The sequence below is a fragment of the Monomorium pharaonis genome, chromosome 1, assembly GCF_013373865.1.
Source record: "Monomorium pharaonis isolate MP-MQ-018 chromosome 1, ASM1337386v2, whole genome shotgun sequence".
Taxonomy (NCBI): Eukaryota; Metazoa; Arthropoda; class Insecta; order Hymenoptera; family Formicidae; genus Monomorium; species Monomorium pharaonis.
The window spans coordinates 7,575,690-7,594,075 of record NC_050467.1 but is presented as its reverse complement, the minus strand read 5'-3'; the positions used below and the strand labels follow the sequence as shown (position 1 = coordinate 7,594,075).

Genomic DNA, 18,386 nt, shown 5'->3' with positions numbered 1-18,386 from the left:
CCCATTCGTCATTTTTAGTCACGTGATGTCTTTTGACGCTGAAAATGAGCGTCAAGCATCAGCGTGAAAAGACATCTTAACTTGAAACTTTTCACTTTTCACGTTTCCGCCCTAGAGGAAAAATTACATATGATCGATACCCAAAGGTGCCGACACACGGAATGGACATGCCGTATGTAATTATACTGTGACGGGCGGGTACGTGTATCCGGTGGCGCCACATTGCGGCGCAATAGTGCACCTCAGTGGCAGGCAAGATGGCCGAACGGTGGTGACGGGTTGTGGTATGCACCGCTGGTGGATTCGCGATCACGGCGCAGCGCGAATGGCCTAGCGATGGCCGAGTACAACATCGACATCGGCAAGCTCCCGGAGGATGTGCGGGAGAAGCTCGCCGAGTTGGACCTCGAATTGTCCGAGGGTGAGTGATTGTTTTTTTCTTTCGGCTTCAGCGAATGTGATGCCGATCGTCCGCCGCCCCTTCATTTCTCCCCGTCTTGATCGCTTCGTCTCTCTCTCGTGTTCGCTTATTCAACATATCTCTGTTACTCTTTCTGACTCACTCCGTGCTACACCGAGATAGAATCCCCTAGAAGCCCCCCGTTTGTTGATAAAATCGATAACACCTTACGGCCGTTGCCATGTCCGTTCCTTGTGACAGGGAGTTCGAAACCCTCACTGATTTTTTTTTTTAGATTTCTAATCAAATGTCGATATTTGACAATTGTGACATTGTTCTTATAAATCGCTTAATGAGGCAAGTGTGATTTAAATTTCTTAAATAACTGAAAACACGAAAATAAAATGTGCAAGCGAGCAAGGAGAAAAAAATTTTAAACTTTGTCTCATGACAAAATTTAAATCGACGAGTGATCTACTATCCGAAATCAAGCACTCATTTACTATTTCGAAAACCATAATGGCCGTCCATCCCCCTTTCAATTGAGAGAAAAATTCTTTACCCTCTGTCATGTCCGTACTTTAATTTTACTCGCCGCTTTATTCGTGGTTATTATTGTTTCGTATTACATTGATAATATTACATATTATCGCGGCTTTGACTTAAAGCGATACCAATCGAGATTATCGAACAGTATTTTCGGATATGAAACAAAGCAAAGTTGAATTATGAAGCTTTTTTTTATTAAAACGTATATCTTTTAAATTGATAAAAAAATATTACATTTTGTATTGGAATAACATGAAACATTGTGTATAAATTGTTATTGCTATAGTAAGAATAGTGTTTGATTATTTGTAGTTTATATTATATTACAATGATTGCCACATATAGTTGTATGTAAAATAATTATGGTATAGGAGCTTTATTTTTATATATAAGTGAAATTCCTTTTGTTCAGTCAAAATTTATGTATTAAGTATATTTTTATTTTTATAGTTTCTGCTATGATGTTAGTAATAGAAAATCTTATGTTTATAGTTCTATTAAGTATGAAAAATGTTTTCAATACTTTTAAATATTAATATAGTAAAATATTACAATATTGTAAAAATAAAATAAATTTTATAAACATGAAGTTAAGATTGCCTGCCTATTTCAATCTGCAGCAAATTTTGGTGTGCCAAATATAATTTTTCTATTAATTTAATATTCTTAGCTTATCTAATAAATTTTATAAATGTTTTATAATATAAATTTTTATGTAGTAAATTCAATCACAATGATAGTGCATGTAATTATTTTTCAACATACTTTACTTGCTTTACGTAGTATAACAATAACTATTATAATAATGATAATTATAGTTACAATTTTATAAAACAACTATAAATATATGTAGTTGACAATGAAAATGATTATAAATTATAATTAAATATGATTAAAAATAGTTGTATTGCAATATCATTTTTAGTATTATCTTTGACTTGAAAAATATAATAATATAATTTAAAATTATAATAATAAAATATAACAAAATGTATCATCCAATTATTTTTATTTTAAATTAACAAAAAAAGATGCGATTTTGAATTGAGTTCGTATCTATGTTAAGAAACAGTCACTACATTTTAATGCTTAATAAAATTCTTATTCATCCAAGAAATTGAAGGAAATTTCTCTGATTTTTTCACAGATTCCGATACATTTTGCATTTTTATTCGATAAACATTACGCAGATATTGCACACGGTTTCTTTCGCACGCTTTCAACTATCCGAAAAGTTTGGCTACCATTGATACAAATGCAATTTTATCGCGACACATTGTAAAGTATTGCACTGGCCCTGGTTACAAAATTACAACACGAACATTGCAGGTGTTTGAGGCTTTTCCCGTCAGCGAGCTGTAACTTACCCGAGAATGTGGTTATTTGCATTCATACTTAGGACTGTTGTAAGGAGGAAGCGACCGGTTTCTCCCAGTTGCTTCCCCCGAACGGCAGGTGTACTTTGGAAAATTTTGTCGTTTGCACGCGCCGGTTCGATGACGTAATAACTAATGAGAAGGGCATGGTCATGAGTTAAGTGGTGTCGCGTGTTCTGTAAAATTAATTAAATTAGAACTTAGAATTATTAGCTGAACGCCAGTTTGGCAATTAATCGATTAGATAGAATAAATGATTTAAGTACTGACAGTCCCAAATATTGGCAGTTCTTAAGTACTTTTTTGAACATATAATTTATATTGTATTTCATTCTACTAAACTCTTAAGGAGTTTATTTATAACATATCATTAAAAATTTAATCTTCTAATTAAGAATAATAATTAATCTGTAAAAGTATCGATTTTTTTTAAATGTGTTTGGTACAGGTGAAAATTAAAAAATGGACATTGACATGGCATTTTAATCTCTTTATTGTCAATTTGTAATCTTATTCTTTTAAGTCTTTCTTGTTATATATGTATATATATTTTTTTTTCATAAAAGTGATTTATTATGTAAAGGTAACCTAGGAATATACTTAATATTGTTATACATATATGTGTATGATTAGACAGTTTTTTAAAATTATACACAGCTGACAAAGAATATAAAATTTATTTAATTTTACTTCTTTCTTTCTGGACTATAATTAGAACAGAGGTTTGTTTATTATTTGTAATTTAACTTTAATCTTAATCGTTCTTGTTAATTATTTTATTAGATTAACTTCAATTTATATTAATATTTGTTAAATAAAAACTATCAATAATATACAAATACCATTTGATGGGATAATGATAATGGCAACTATAGTTGCTGTTAATAAAATATATTTTATTAAATAAAAAATAAACTGGTATGTTTATTTAGGTAATTAAATTTTGTTGTTAAATTGATACTATACAAATATAAATAAAAGAGTTCTTAACTAAAATGTTATCAGCTAAGTATATATACTCAAAGATAAAATCTTTTAATTGTCAATAATTTGATTTATTTTGCTTGTTTGTATATACTTTATACTCTCGGTTTTCTCTTTAATATTATTTTGCGTTTTGATATATTTTGTTATTGTTTCTTTTTATATTTTATATTTATTTTTTATAGAAGTTTATAAAAAATATATTTAAACGGGCATGTTTGGAGCCACCAAAAAGGAATTTTTTATGAATTTTTTCTAAAGCTAAGAAACAAACTATAAAAACGGGACTTCTTGCATAATAAAGTACACCTTTTGTAATTATTATACAAATTTTATTACAATGATTTTGTTGATAAATCCTTCTGCTCCACTGCTGTGTAGTCAACCGTGCATGTTTCCACGGTGACAATAATTTCTCCTTTCCTGTTTAATCAAAATACAAAAATTAAACGGCATCTTAAAGAAGAATCAATTTCCTTGTCGTTAACGTATTTGATTTTTAAAATTCGAATTCTATTTTTTTAACAAAAAAAATTTTTACCACTCTTAACTTTAAGGGACTGCCATTTTGTTGAAAATTCGAATTTTAAAAATTGGATACGACAATGACAAGGAAAGTTATTTTTCTTTAAAATGCCGTTTGGTTTTTGTATTTTGGTTGAACAGGGAAGCAGAAATCATTGTCACCGTTGAAACATGCACGGTTGATTACACGACAGTGAAACGGGGGAATTTTTCAACAAAATCATTGTAATAAAATTTGTATAAGAATTACAAAATGTGTACTTTATTATGCAAAAATTTTATTTTTATAGTTTGCTTCTTGGTTCTGAAAAAGATTCATGAAAAATGCCTTCTTTTTTGTGGCTCCAAACATATATGCTGCCTTAATAATAATAATAATAAATGATATAAAATTATTAGCATCCAGATCTGCTTTGACCGAGAAAGGACCCTTTCTCTTATTCTTAATTTTTAATATAATTAATAATATTAATTTTTTTAATTTTTTGTTACCCTTTTCTTTTACTTTCGCATTTTTTATACTGCTAGTATATTTTTAGGAGGGCTTGTCCTAGAACTTTAATAAATATCTCTTTGTTTCTTTGTTTCTCTCTCTCTCTCTTTCTTTCTTTTCTTTTTTTTTTTGTTTTCTTTTCTTCTCTTTTACTTAACTTATTGTTCAATTATGTTGAGAATTTTTGTATGCTTTTTAAAAATCTATTCCGCTCAAAACGCAATTCTGATAATTGGTAGATTTTTAAATCTAAAGATTCGTTTATATTTACAATATTTACGACAAACGTCAATTATTAAACTTATTTTGATCTCACAAATTCAAGCTGCGCTACTTGTAAGACAATGTCGAGCCTGACAGTTGAACAGACGAGGAAAATGCAATTTGGTCCACTGCTTGATCGAGCTAGCACGTGGCATGGGTGTAACGTAAGCGGCTTACGTCGTCCAGCTGTAAATAAGACTTAAGAGTCTACGTCAGTGGCGTCGTGCATCCGCATTAATAAAGAAGAAACGACTCTATCGCGCGCATTGTGGAGCTCAACTTCATGTTACGCTATGATCTTCATTATAGCATATTGCGCGCATTGCTGATATAATACATAAATAATACAGTGTAGATATTTATCAATAAGATTAATCTTTTGACGAAAAAATGAGCAATAATTGCATCATATTTTGGATATAATAAAGGAAAGCAAAGAAAAAAATTATAACTTAGTTGTCGAAATTAGGATAGCGCGTGGTTTCGTAGAAAACGATTGATTCAACAGATTTGATTTTGATATTATTCTATGTATTTTGAAGTTGCTATTTTTCGAAGGACTTAGAGCTGTATCAGTCCTAAGAGACCAGAACTTAAGGAACTAACTTTATAGCTAGGCTGCATAAATCCAAGAACCTAAAAATATACTATTCTTTAAAAAATTCAATTCTCTTGGATATTTATATAATTACATTGGGTAGAGATTCTATTTGTATTAAGCTTAAAGAAAAAAGAAGTTAGGCAGCAAGCTTAAACATAAATTCTAGTAGTTGGCCTGGAACTGACAACTTAGCAGGAGACACAGAGGAATTCTTTAGATCTAGGTGATGTCTAGGAATTGATATAGTCTTACCCGCTTTTATTATTACTACTACTACTACTACTGTTAATTTTTGAGGTTATAGCTTTTTATTGAAAAATGCTGTGTGTAAAATGCATGAAATCTGGGATTCTTATATTCTTACCAAGAAAATGATTAATTTGTTTCGAAAACATAATTTACAAATAATATACGTCAAGAACTACAGACATGAAACGCTACGACAAATAAAATAAGATATAAAAATGCTTTCTTTGGATTCTTCATTTTTAAAACAAAGTGATAATGAATTTCGTTCTTATTTTGTAGATAATTTATTATTTTATAAATGGCATAAATCTACGAATAGTCTTTTTTTTTTTTAATTATTTTGAGAACGGATTATATCAAAATTTCTAGTTTTTTAAATACTTTTAGACTTTTATCTTAATTTTTCTAACAAGTGTAGAAAAATGATTTAAAATTTCTGTTACCTTTTGTTATCATATTATGAACACATCTTTGTTAATAAAAACATCATCAAAAGAAAAAGAAACAGAAATCTTGAATTTTTGAATAAAGAATAATCGAATAATGGTGTGTGTGTGCGTGCGTGCGTGCGTGCGTGCGTGCGTGCGTGCGTGCGTGCGTGCGCATGTGTGTGTGTTGTGTCAAAGGAAAATAGTTTTTTAAGTATGTATATTGTGTTGACTTTGTATATTAAAAAATTGTTTAAAAAATATGTACCTACTGAAACTACTTAAAAATGATTATAGAGTTGTAGAGCACAGAACTATGCTATAGAACTGGTGAGAACTATTACTATAAAGAATTTTAATTAAATGTAAATTACTTAATTATTAATTACACTGGTACTTCGTAGAATGTAGTTCGGGACTTTGAGTGAGTTGAGTGCTTAACAACGAGATTAATTCCAATTTATTTTCAAACCATGAAATTCAGAGCTGTAGCAGTATTGTTTTAACCATTATTATATTTATATTCCCATAAATTTTTTACATAAAAAAATCATGATTTTATATGAATTAATACTTTTTGTTTATATACAGAAATACTATTTTATAGCATTTTTTTAAGAGAATAAAATTTTAATTTTAAATGTTACAAAATTATATTTATAGAAAAATGAATAAAGAAAAAAGTACATATTATTTACATTAAATATTTTATCTATGAAATTGTTAAACATAAAGATAAAAATGAGATTATATAGGTTTGCATCCAATCTTGATGCTAGATAATTTTTCTTTGAATTTGATATCTATTATATTTAATATCTCCAGTTTATGTTAACTGCGTACGGACACTTTGTCAGTCTTAAATCATACTCACAAACTAGATCGATGTTCAGAAACATCTGTAAAATTGTTTCCTCACTGAAAAAATTCATATGACATATACACATATACATATAAGAATTACTAATGTTGGTTTTGCAGTACTGGAGTGGATCTTGGTATTTAATAATAATTTTTGTGAATTTTTACAATCTCCAGCTTATATGAACTGCGCCTTGCATATATTATTATGTCGAATTAAAACTCATGAATACATATCATGTTTTAATCATTTAATCATAGAAGATGAAATTGAATTTACCTACCTTCAAAGACAAAAGCAAATAATATGTCACCTCAAACCTTTTGGTTGTCTCTTTTCGAATGTTTTAAGTCCTTAGGAGTAAATTAACCCTCTATATACCCGTGTAACTTTTAAGTCACATACTAATATGCCGATATTTTATTAAATAATTTAATTTTTTGCCACAAGGTGGCGTAATTCTTTTAGTGGATTTCATACTTAAGCTTTTATACATACAAGTGCAAATGTTGTAAGCTGTTGTTACTTCAAAGTTATGTATTCGTTAGAATAAAATTTGTTATAAAAATATTCGTTATAAAAATAGAGGGTTAATAATTAAGTAGTGCATTTTCTTTGTTTTTTAACGAAGAAAACAACAATGTATATAAACATGTTTTTTTATCTGAAAAGTATCGAAGAATCCATGTAAACCAAAGAAAACACAAAAAATACGGAAATGGCTTTTTACGAAAATAATTTTAATTTTTTAAATAAAGCGAAGTGAAAAATTTAAACACCACTTTAAAGCAGAATACATGCACTTTAAGGTCATGTAGGGCATTTTAATGTTTTTTTGAAAAGTATATTTTTTGAAATAGTATATTTGTTAAAAGAAATAATTTCCAAAACTTCAACAAATGATAAATGAGAAAATTAATCAAAGATGTCATGAATTTACATTTTAGTTGTACTTTAATGAATTTTTTGTGTTTATAAATAATAAACAAAACTCATTAAATGACGAAACAAACGATACAAAAAAAATATTTAATTAGTGAAAAAATTCAAAAACTTAATCTAGTACCGCGAGGACATCTTATCCTTTAAATTGGAATAAAATTATGCGAACAAGTTTTTACTCATTTAAAATCTTTACGTATGAGCAAAACATATGAGCAAATCTCATTTTACTCTCACTTTTACATTAAAAAAACCAATTTACAAAAAATCAAAATATGTGTGACTAAATGGCGAATACGAATTAAGCGCGGTTAAAGAGATGCTGAAGACGTCTGTTTTACTGACAAAAAGACCGATGTGAACCTGGCGCCCAATATTGTTTAAAAAAACAAAAAAAACGGACTATGTAGTTTAATTGTACTTTGTACCCGTTTGTACCTCCGTTAAAATCGTTTGTACTCAAAGGGTTAAAAAATACCAGGGGGTAAAAAAATGGTCAGCGCCCAACTATAAGATTTTATAATTCTGCTTATGCCATTCGAAAGAGAATCGTTTGTACCTGTTTGTACCTCTGTTAAAATCGTTTATACTTCAAAGAAACCGGAAGTACAGGCTTTTCAAAATTTGCTGAAGAGGTAATTTTGACATTTTTTGAGATATCGAAAAACGGCAGAGGCCATTCGAAAGAGAATCGTTTGCGGGTACAAAATGGAAAACATTTGTTAATTTGCGGTATTTTTAGTGTAGCGTTTGGAACTGTCATATCATAACAAAATTTGATTAATATAAAAGATTTGCAGTTTGTATTTACAAAATTCGAATTCATAGACTGGTAGACGACAGGAACAAACATTGTCGAATTACATACGCGTGAAAAGTAGAGCAATAAAAATTTTTTTTCTTGGTTTAAAGTTCAATTTACAGATTAATATCAATAATACGTGTACTTTAATTCTAGAAATCTATTTAAAAAATGGAAATTTTCCAAATCTATAAAAAAAAATACGAAATCTTGTTAATCATGTGTACGAATGAATTAAAATTAAAGATATTAAAAAGATATTAAAGATGTTTTGACTTTTTTAAAATTATTTTTAGCAAAATTTGAATACAAATGAACGGATGTAGTATTGTTAACCTTAAGGAGAAGTGCTTTCTTGGCCAAGAGTTATCAAATTATACGAGTGATAGACACAAATAAATTGGACAAAATTCAACTGTAATAAAATCGAATGTGTAAATAATAAAAATTATGTAGGGTATAAAAAAAACTGAAAAAGACGGATTTATCTTAAAATCAGCGAGTGTCAAAACAGTATATTTATGTAACAAGGGCGTAAAATCGGTCTTTTGTGCATGAGTACGGAGAATGGACGCAAGAACTATAGACGAATCTTTTGCACAAGTGCAAAAAGCCATTATGCCCTTGTTGCATACCGTATTTTTTTGTTATCTGTCAATGTGTGATCTTTTAAGTGTTTTAGATTTCCGCAAATTGATAGGTTAGCCAAGGTTAGGTTAGATTTACGAAAGCGATGAAGCATCGGTTAATTCTGCAAGGGTTACCATATGCGTGTCGCGAGATGAGGCGCATACGAGTGCTGAAATCATCAAATAGTGCTGAAAGAGTTATGCTGGAATGTTTTTCACCACGGTTCACGCCATCTTTTCGAGAACAAGAACTGTACAATAATGTTAAAGTCGGAAATCGACGACTTTATCCATAAAAAAGTCACACGAAAGGGACCACTTTTGACGCATATGTAACAAAAAATTAGTATACATGTTAGTCACAAACATCAAATAAGTAGTTGTGGTCACAGAATACACACATAGTAAAAAAAAGTATAATAAACAAAATTCACATAAAGGTTTGAAATTAAACTTGTTGAACAAGATTTGAGCGTCAGGTATAACGTAAAGAAGTGCGAATTAAAAAAAAATTATTTTTTAATATATATTTCTCAGTATACACAATATAATGTTAAATACGACTATATTTTGACTTGTTTGATTAATATCGCACAGATATATGCGTTTACACAATTAAAGTTTTATGGAATGGCTTTGTTGATAAAACATGTTTCTCGAGACAATCCGAATTTTGTGAACACTTTAAAATGTAAACATAATTTCACGCGCCGAAAATATTAAGTATCACCGAGGCTCTAGATACCGTGTGGCAGCGTGGATGAGTGAGTTACGATTACAAGAGAAATGAGATAAGATCAACAGGTCATATAAAGCGATTGTAAGAAACAAAATAATAAGAACGATATTGAATTGTGTTTTATTGAAGGCCGAAACGTGTGCGTGATGTATATTTTGTATCGGACTGCAAATTTAAACGTTACGTTGTTTAATATAGAAAACCTCAGAATTGAGGTGCTTGTAATAATATCTTTTTTGGTCTATTATAATATTTTAACGTTATCTTATTCGAAGTCGTACTCATAGTGGAACTCGTCAGTAATTACAGAATGAACAGAATGAAAGTTGTTGCAAATGTGATTGCGATGTTTTGCAATTCGTGTTTTTACTCGTTTGCCAGTTTGGCCCACATAAGATGCATCACAGTTTCGACAAGTCTCGATCACTTTTTTCGTAGAAATAAGAAATATATAGTCTTCTGGAAACTGATCCATATATGGAGTTTGTCAATGCAAAAAGTTACTAACCATAGAATTGTTAACCTAAACGATAAAACCAGGGTGTAAATTTTATTCATAGAAATTGATAAAATTATCTTAAAAATAGTAAATACTTTTTTTTATTATTGGGCTATTTAAAAAGCATCGTTTTTGTTATGACATCTCTTTAACCTGATATTTATCGCGTGACATGTTATTAAATCATTAGTTCTCGATACAGAAACATGAGCGGACGATTTATCTAGTAAAATAATAGAAAGCGATCTTAACCCACAATTTCATAATTGCCATGTTATTAAGCCAATTAGAAACGATGCATGTTTATCTCAGCGTTTACTCTTGCAGATCATATTGTAGTGTTGCTTAATCTTAAACATTATTGTTAATTTTATGCAAACATGTTTCATTGAAATCAAGAGAAAGCGTCAGTTATACTATTTGTTTTGAAATTTTGTATTTTTTCTTTGCTTTGTTTTTTATCATTTCTCTTTAGCGTCTTACTATTGCTCTATTTCACACGTTTTATAAGTTAGCAGAACAAAATGAGCAGAATCAATTATTAATAATATTTTTATTTGTTGCTCATATGATGCTAAAAAGTTGCGAAAGAAAAAAATTTGTTGCTCTATTAATTTTTTTTTAAATCAATGTCCCGCTAAGGGAAGATTAAGTTAGTGGAATAATATATAAAAAATAATAAAATTATACGTAATAATAATATGGGAATTTGTTGCTAATATGTTGTTCAAGAAATATGAATAAACTTCCGAAAGTGACACACTTACCTCCGATTTTTTTGAAACTGTGTATTCTTACGTATTTTGGCACGCTGATTACGAATATGATAATGAAAATTGGCGCAAATTTGACTTTCATGACGAAAACCATTAAAAAAACCATAAAAATCACGGTTTTTTCCATTTATTTCCATAAATAATGGAAATTTCAAAAAATACTCTAGATAAAAGTTGTAGATCTCATCAAAATACACATTTTATGTTTTTGATTTTTGCCATAAAGACAAAAGTTATTAAGAAAAACAGCATTAAACATTCAAAACTTTATATAACATCCAACACAAATTAACCGACACTTCTTTGTTATAGCCCCCCTCCCCCTACACACACACACATACGCGCGCGCGCGCGCGGGAGGGGGTGCAAGGGGGCTTTGTCCTTCCGGCACCCACCTCGTTGGTAGAGGTGCCCTAAAATGTCGCAAACTTATGTGGTAGAGTTCAAGAGTGGACTTCGCTACGCGTAGAAAGTTGCAAACCCATTTGGTACAGTACAAGAGTGGACTTCGCTACGCGCAGAAAGTCGCAAATCCATGTAATACAGTACAAAAATGGACCTTGCTACGCCTAGAAGGTCGCAAACCCATGTAGTACAGTACAACCGTGGACGTCGCTCTGTAAGCAAGGCGGGGGGGGGGAGGAGTATGGGTAAACTTCGCAACGCGTGGAAAGTCGCAAACTCATGTAATACAGAAAACACGTAGGCGAAAAAGAGGCTTTGCCGCATCCCATTCCATTATTAACTGACAAAATTAACTAATAAAACTCGAATTGTGTTAAGGGTTCAGGGGAGTTAGTAATTTTGAAAAAATCATTTTTTGGATTTTCGTAATTTCTGAAAGTATAACATCTCGAGAATATCTCATTAAATTTTCAAGTCGATCCGACTAAAACTGTCAAAGTAGCAAGGTCGCAAAGGTCGGTCTCTCAGGTCAAGCGCGACTGTTAGGAAGGAGTAGCTATCAGCAGCTGCTCTCTCACTGACTAATATTTTAGAGGCGGCTATGGAAGGCGAAGGTGTGCTATATGGGCTTAAAATTGATGACTGTGTAAGTTTAAAAATACACCTTTTATTCAAATTAATCACATGATTTTTGAATAAAATACGTAAACAGTACTTAAAACTTTAAACGCGTTTTTCTCAGAATGCATTTTTAAAGACAGTGCCAAAGATTTCTGAAAAATTATTCAACCGATCAATCTAAAATTTTACGTGCTTTCTTCTAACATAAAATACAAGTCCTTGATCAAAGGATTTTTTTTTTACTTATATTTTCAATTTTATGTACAAAAATGGGCACTTTTTTTTACGAAAATCGGAAGTTTGACTTTTGGCAGCTGCCATTTTGTCCTAAATTAATTTTTTCCTAAATCTTCGATTAAGGACTAGAAAATTTCATGTACAAACTAAAATTTTTTGTTTTACCTGTTTTACATGAGCCGGCTTCACACAGCAGTTGGCACCGCAAATCGTGTTTTTTTAAAGATGGTTTTTGTTATTAACTATAACTTCTTTAAATTTTAATATTTTTACTTGAAATTTTTTCTGAATTTTGTTTAAATGTTATGTAACAGTGCCAATGTTTATAAATTAAATACTGTAGCTTCAAAGGAAAAATCCCTCCAAAAATGTCTTTTTTGGCCTTCTAACTTCTCCTGGCCCCTTAAATGAGTTTTATGAAGTTTTGAACATTTAACGTTATTTTTCTCTAAAACTATTGTTTTTATGGCAAAAATCAATAGAACATAAAATGTGTATTTTAATAAGATCTACAATTTTTATCTGAAATATTTTTTAAAATTTCGCTTATTTATGGAAATAAATGGAAAAAACCGTGATTTTTATGGTTTTTTTAATGGTTTTCGTCATGAAAGTCAAATTTGCGCCAATTTTCATTATCATATTCGTAATCAGCGTGCCAAAATACGTACACTGAACCAAAACTGTTCATAAATTCCAATGAAATATTTATTCTATTAATGAAATATTTATTAAAATTGGTCCAATGAATTGTTTTATTATTATGACGTTTTATTTATTGTAACAAATAGTAATTTGTTATATTAATAAATTTATTTATGACTAATGAAAAGGTTCAATGTAATATTTATGCTATTAACAAAAAGTTTATTGTGTCAATGAATTTTAGTCAATAAACGCGATACATTGATACTATGAAGAATGTTTTTTTCAGTGTAAGAATACACGGTTTCAAAAAAATCGGAGGTATGTCGCTTTCGGAATTATAGCTAGAAATATTCAATTTATTGCCCCCAAAATTAATTTAAACAATAAATAAAAACAATAAACATGTAAAGACATAAGAATAAACTATACAAAATTTATTGTTCTTTAAATTTGGTATTGGAGCATTGTATGAGTTTGTTGTTTTTGAAATATGCAAGTTTTGCAATTGTTGTTTGCATGTTACATGCAAACAGTAACAATAATACGATCAGCGTGCACGTTACAAGAGTAAATTATAAGAAAAAAATTTGTTGCTTATTTAAATTTGATATTGGGACATTGTCTGAATTTGTTGCTCTCGAAATATGCAAGTTGTACAATAAAACAAATTTTAACTTTTTATTATTCCACATACATAATTTGTTGATTCCACATGATAGTTGTAGAATTCGCATATTTTGTGAGCAACAAAAAACGATGATTCAGTATTAAATTTAAACGAACAATAAATTGTTTTCTCATAGTTTACTCTTGCAATGTGCACGCTGATCGTTACTGTTGACATGTAACTTACAAATAACAATTGCAAAACTTGCATATTTTAAGAACAACAAGCTCATACAATGCTTCAATATCAAATTTAAAGAACAATAAATTTGTTATAGTTTATTTTTATGTCTTTGCATGTTTATTGTTTTTATTTATTGTTTAAATTAATTTTGGGGACAATAAATTGAGTATTTTTTTAGCAAAAAATGAGCAACAAATCTCCATATTATTACGTATAATTTTATAATTTTTTATATATTGTTTCGCTAACTTAATTTTTCTTTAGCGGAACATTGATTTTTAAAAAAACTAACAGCAACAAATTTTTTTTGCAACTTTTTAACAAATAAAATATTATTAACAATTGATTCTGCTCATTTTGTTCCGCTAACTTATAAGACGTTTATTTCATATTCATATAACCTCACAATTGTTATTCTTCTGTCTTATTACTGTTTAGTGTCAATTTCTAAAAAAAATCAATCTAAGATTCTGAGATGTGCACTACGCAACGAAATCGCAATATCGAATACTCGATTAATCTTCCGATACTTTTTGTTGAACGTTACTTTTTGCTCCCCCCGATAAATACAATGGGAATGGGAGAAGAGAAAGAATAAGGTTGATTAGCGGCGATTTTGTCACACGCAATGCAGGTGCAACTACAGCATTACCGGGCGCTCCTTCGTGATCGTCATTTGTAAGATCAAGGTTGTCGGTTTCGTGGGTAAATGTCCTCGAGTCGCCTTGAGAGCCAGTATGCTCCATACTTGTATTTATCGGCCATTATAGTATTTCTCTCAGCACTATTCTAACAATGTATCTATGTACGATGTAATAATCCATACTGCCACGCGGTATCTAGCAGCTTGGTGATACTGAATATCTTTGACACGCGAAATTATGATTATATGGATTCATGGTGCTTATAGAATTCTGATTGTCTCGAGAGGCATGTCTTATCAACAGGGAGTATTATTCCATAAAATTTTTTTATCGTATAAGCGCGATATATCTGCGATATTAATCAAACAAATTAAAATATAATATTGTATTCAATATTACATTGTTTATACTGACAAGGAAACCTTGTGTGGTCGAAAATTCTGATTTTAATGAAACTTGGTATAAAGGAGAAAGTAAATATATGAATTTAGAAATTTTTAGTTGGTGCTAAAAAATGATTTAAAGGGGTGGAACCACTCTTCAAAGGTAAAGAGACTTTATCTTTTTGTCGTAAACTAAACGAAATATAGAAAATGTTTTATATACAAGTTCTACCGTATAAATACTTCTATTTAACTACTTTATTTATTTTTTGAAAAAAACTTTTTTTTTTTTTAAATTTAATTCTCTATGGTGATTATTTATTGCATTAAAATTCCAATTTTAATGAAAGTTAGCATAAAAGAGAAGGTTATTACATGAATTTAGACATTTTTAGTTGGTGCTACAAAACGGTTTGAAGGGATAAAAACCCTTTAAAGGTAAAGACTTTTTCAATATATTGTAAACTAAACGATATATCAAAAAGTGATTAAAACATTTTTTGATATTTTGTTTAGTTTACGAGATATACTGAGAAAAGACAAAGGATCTTTACCTTTGAAAGGTAATTTTACTCCTTCAAATCGTTTTTTAGCACTAACTAAACATTTCTGAATTTATGTATTTACCCTTTCTACATTTATGCCAAGTTTCATTAAAATCCGAATTTTTGATTATGTAAAATTCCCTTGTGAGAAGAATATACTAAAAAAAGAGATTTTTTAAAAATTTATAGTTGTACAAACTAAATTTCTTAAAAATTTCTTTTTTTTAGTATATTCTTCTCACAAGGGAACTTCGCATGATCAAAAATTCTGATTTTAATGAAATTAAAAAAAAATTTAGTTTTTGTACAACTGTAAATTAAAAAAAAAAATAATTAAAGAGATTGCATTTATTTATTTGAAAAACAATTTTTTAATTAAGTAAATTACATTCATTTATATAAAAATTATTTTATAATTAGTGAATGTATGTAATACAGTCAACTTTGAAACATAAATTTTATTTTTTATAAATTAATGATTATTAGTAATGTTGATTTAATTTTAAGAAATTTTTGTATTGAGTAAACTATTCAAAACAAAAGTATTATATATAATATAATAAATGTTTACAAGCTATCTTTAAATCATTATTTAGGGTTATAAAAATTATATCACAGAGCATTAGTATATGTATAATTTTATTTAAAAAATTAGATATTTAAATTGATTTAAGCCGAGGTTTACGTATAATTGCCGAAAAAATAGATAAACTTTGGGAATTTTTTTTAGACAAAAGAAAAGGGATATGAATATCAGATTTTTTACTAAATATTTATTACAGTTTGAACTTTAAATGAAATATTTTTTAGCAAAAAAAAATATGTCGCCTGCTACGTGTGTAGTCTAAATATCGTCTAAACATCGGCATGTACGACGAACACGAACAAACTGCGTAAATTGTAGTATATGCAAAAATGATCTGAAATTAAATGTGTAAAAAAAATTTAAAATATATTAAAGGAGGAGAACCTATGAGGACCAAAAATGGCCTATATGAGTAACCAACAGAAGTTTATTTATGAAAAGAGGATATACATCATATTTTTACAATTATTATCTCAAAAAATGCTTGCGCTTATTATGAAAATTGAAGATATTTTAAGTGATTTTGCATATACGCATGCAATTGTTCCTGTAAGGATCGATCTTATCTATCATGATTTTTGTTTGTTCTTAAAAGTTTTTAAAACTAAATTAAAACATAATCATACAATATTTAATGAAATAATTCAAGAAAATTAATTAATCGGATATTTTACTATGTGCGTATATAGCACAGATGTTTTGTAAGATTTTTTATACGAATTAGAATTTCTATATAAATAATGTGTAATAAAACATTTTGGCCAAATGTATTAATTCTAGTATTTGTTTTTTTCAAATGTAATAAATTATTTTAAAAAGTTAGATGTATTTATTCCTTATAAGTAACTTATTTACTAAATATTTACTAAATTATAAAATTATTTTTTTAATTAAAAGATCTGAATTCAATATTTAAAAATTTATTTACTAAATTTTTTATTTGAACAAGTATTATATTGTCTAAGCAATAAAATAAAACAATATAAAACGTTATTATTGTAAATCGTAGATCGTAGGTTTATAGTTTTTATTTGTATGTAATAGCACAACGATCTAACTTGGCTCATTAATTGGAATTGTTTATATTAATTTTTAAATCTATTGAACCTATACATTCATTATTACTTTTAAATATTTGTTTAATTTATTATTTATACAACACAATTGACAGTTTTTTAATTATTAATAAAATATTATAAAATATTTTTAAATATTTTATTGTAAATATCAAATTTATGATTTTAGAGGAAGTCAAATAAAATTAAAAAGTTCAAAAAATATTATTGTGCGATCATTTCTTATCACCTACTCGTAATCGCAAGCGAAGCCGAAGCATTTGACTTTACAAGACGATTGAGCGTAGGCGTGTCTTGAATCTTATTCGTAAAAAGAGCGACATTCTCTACATGTTGGTATTGGTAAAGCTTGAAGAGCAGTTAATTCATATATTGAAATTTTTTATCAAATGAAGTAATATTAGAATGTTCAATACTTAAAAAAATTTGGAATTTATTTTTTATCTTTAAGAATTATAGATTTTTATTGGATATATAGGAAAAAGTGGTAACACTAATATAGACGATAGAAAAATTGCCAACTGAGATTCGAGCTCGAAATCTTTTACACCTAGTATTAGGATGCTATACCATGATTGCTACTCCACTATCTTCATAATTATTCCAGTCGTGAATGAATATTTAATTCATTGGCCTTACGATTTTATACTTGCACAAAATAGTCTGAACAAAAAATATATTATTAAGTCAAAAAGTGTATTGCAATAAATGCAATCAATTAGTTATTACGGCATTATGGTTTAATTTTTAAAAAAGTTATTAAAACTGGAAGAAATGTAATTGTTATATCTTCCCAGCAAACACAAAGTTACATGTAACGTGCCTGTTAGTTATAATTTCTCACTCAACAATGTAATTGTAATATAACACACGTGTTATATTACAATTACATTGTTGAGTGGGAAATTATAACTAACAGGCACGTTACATGTAACTTTGTGTTTGCTGGGTTATTTGCAGTTTATATAATTAAATCGCTATTTTACATTATTAATTAATAGTGCACATAGAAATTGTTGCAGTTATATTTTTTTAGTATTTAGTATTATTTTAATTTTTTTGTAAAACTAGTGGTATCTATTTAAATTTTAGAGCTGTTAAATTATAGTTGAAAATTATTTTGTTTTTCTCAGTGTATGTATATTTTCTTAAGACTCATGCAAGTTTTTATTAAAAACAAATTAGGACAATAGAAGACAATATATTGTTCTAAATTGACTTTGTGCATTTAATTATCTTTTGAATTCTGTACTTTTAGTGAGCTAGATTCGTA

The 18,386-nt window shown here is 28.6% G+C and overlaps 1 protein-coding gene across 4 annotated transcripts in view; it reads left to right on the top strand.

Annotated features, from left to right (window-relative positions):
- The first annotated feature begins 100 nt into the window (after positions 1-100).
- The window catches only part of LOC105831838 (disco-interacting protein 2), a 72,584-nt gene continuing 54,298 nt past the window's right edge, over positions 101-18,386 (top strand). For 2 of the 4 annotated variants that reach the window (XM_036295334.1, XM_036295333.1), the window contains exons 1-2: positions 11,892-11,895; positions 16,126-16,131. Coding sequence is in view for 2 of the 4 variants with exons in the window: in XM_036295335.1 (XP_036151228.1) it covers positions 337-421 (85 nt within the window). In the remaining 2 variants the exon portion in view is untranslated. Of the gene's footprint in view, positions 422-11,891; positions 11,896-16,125; positions 16,132-18,386 lie in introns of those variants that run through there. The other 2 variants (XM_036295335.1, XM_028194635.2) reach the window with 1 other exon arrangement.